This window comes from Octodon degus, unplaced genomic scaffold (assembly GCF_000260255.1).
Source record: "Octodon degus isolate 3935 unplaced genomic scaffold, OctDeg1.0 scaffold00121, whole genome shotgun sequence".
In the NCBI taxonomy this organism is placed as follows: Eukaryota; Metazoa; Chordata; class Mammalia; order Rodentia; family Octodontidae; genus Octodon; species Octodon degus.
Window position 1 is genome coordinate 7,145,250 of NW_004524697.1, and position 529 is coordinate 7,145,778.

At 32.7% G+C, this 529-nt stretch overlaps 1 protein-coding gene across 1 annotated transcript in view; it reads left to right on the plus strand.

Annotated features, from left to right (window-relative positions):
• LOC101569665 (kynurenine/alpha-aminoadipate aminotransferase, mitochondrial-like) overlaps nt 1-55 on the plus strand; it is a 25,037-nt gene extending 24,982 nt beyond the window's left edge. The window contains 1 exon segment of the mRNA XM_023700108.1: nt 14-55. Within this exon segment, the coding sequence (XP_023555876.1) occupies nt 14-55 (42 nt within the window).
• The last annotated feature ends 474 nt before the right edge of the window (nt 56-529 follow it).

Below are 529 nucleotides of genomic sequence, written 5' to 3' on the forward strand. Positions count from 1 at the left end.
TTTTCTATTTTAGGCCTTCCAGAGATTAGCCCAAATTATAAAAAAATCTTTATGAAGAAATGTAACTAATCATATTAGTTATGGATTTTTCAGATTAATTGTTTCTATGTTTTCTCTGAAGAAAACAATTACTGATGTTAGCCTCATAAAGTGACACTACACATCTTATATGTATACCTGTGGTAGTTTATCTAAACAACTTTTGAAATGCTTTTAAATTTAACAGATTGTAAAAATGTATTTGTAAGCTACTTTTCATTTTTCAATCTGAAAAACATATTTTTTCTTTTTATAATTAAGTTTGTTGGTGCACTTTAGATATACATAATGATCACTTTCATCATAAGGGATTGGTAACTGTACATGATATATCCTTTTTTTTGTATTTTAAGGAAGGGTCTACAGGGTGTTCAGGGTCTCATTACTAGATCAGCCTGGTAGTGATCCTCCTGTTTACAGCCTCCCAAGAGCTGGGATTACAGGTGTGTACCAGCACGCCCAGTCTCAATTGCTGTCTCAGCGGGCTCAA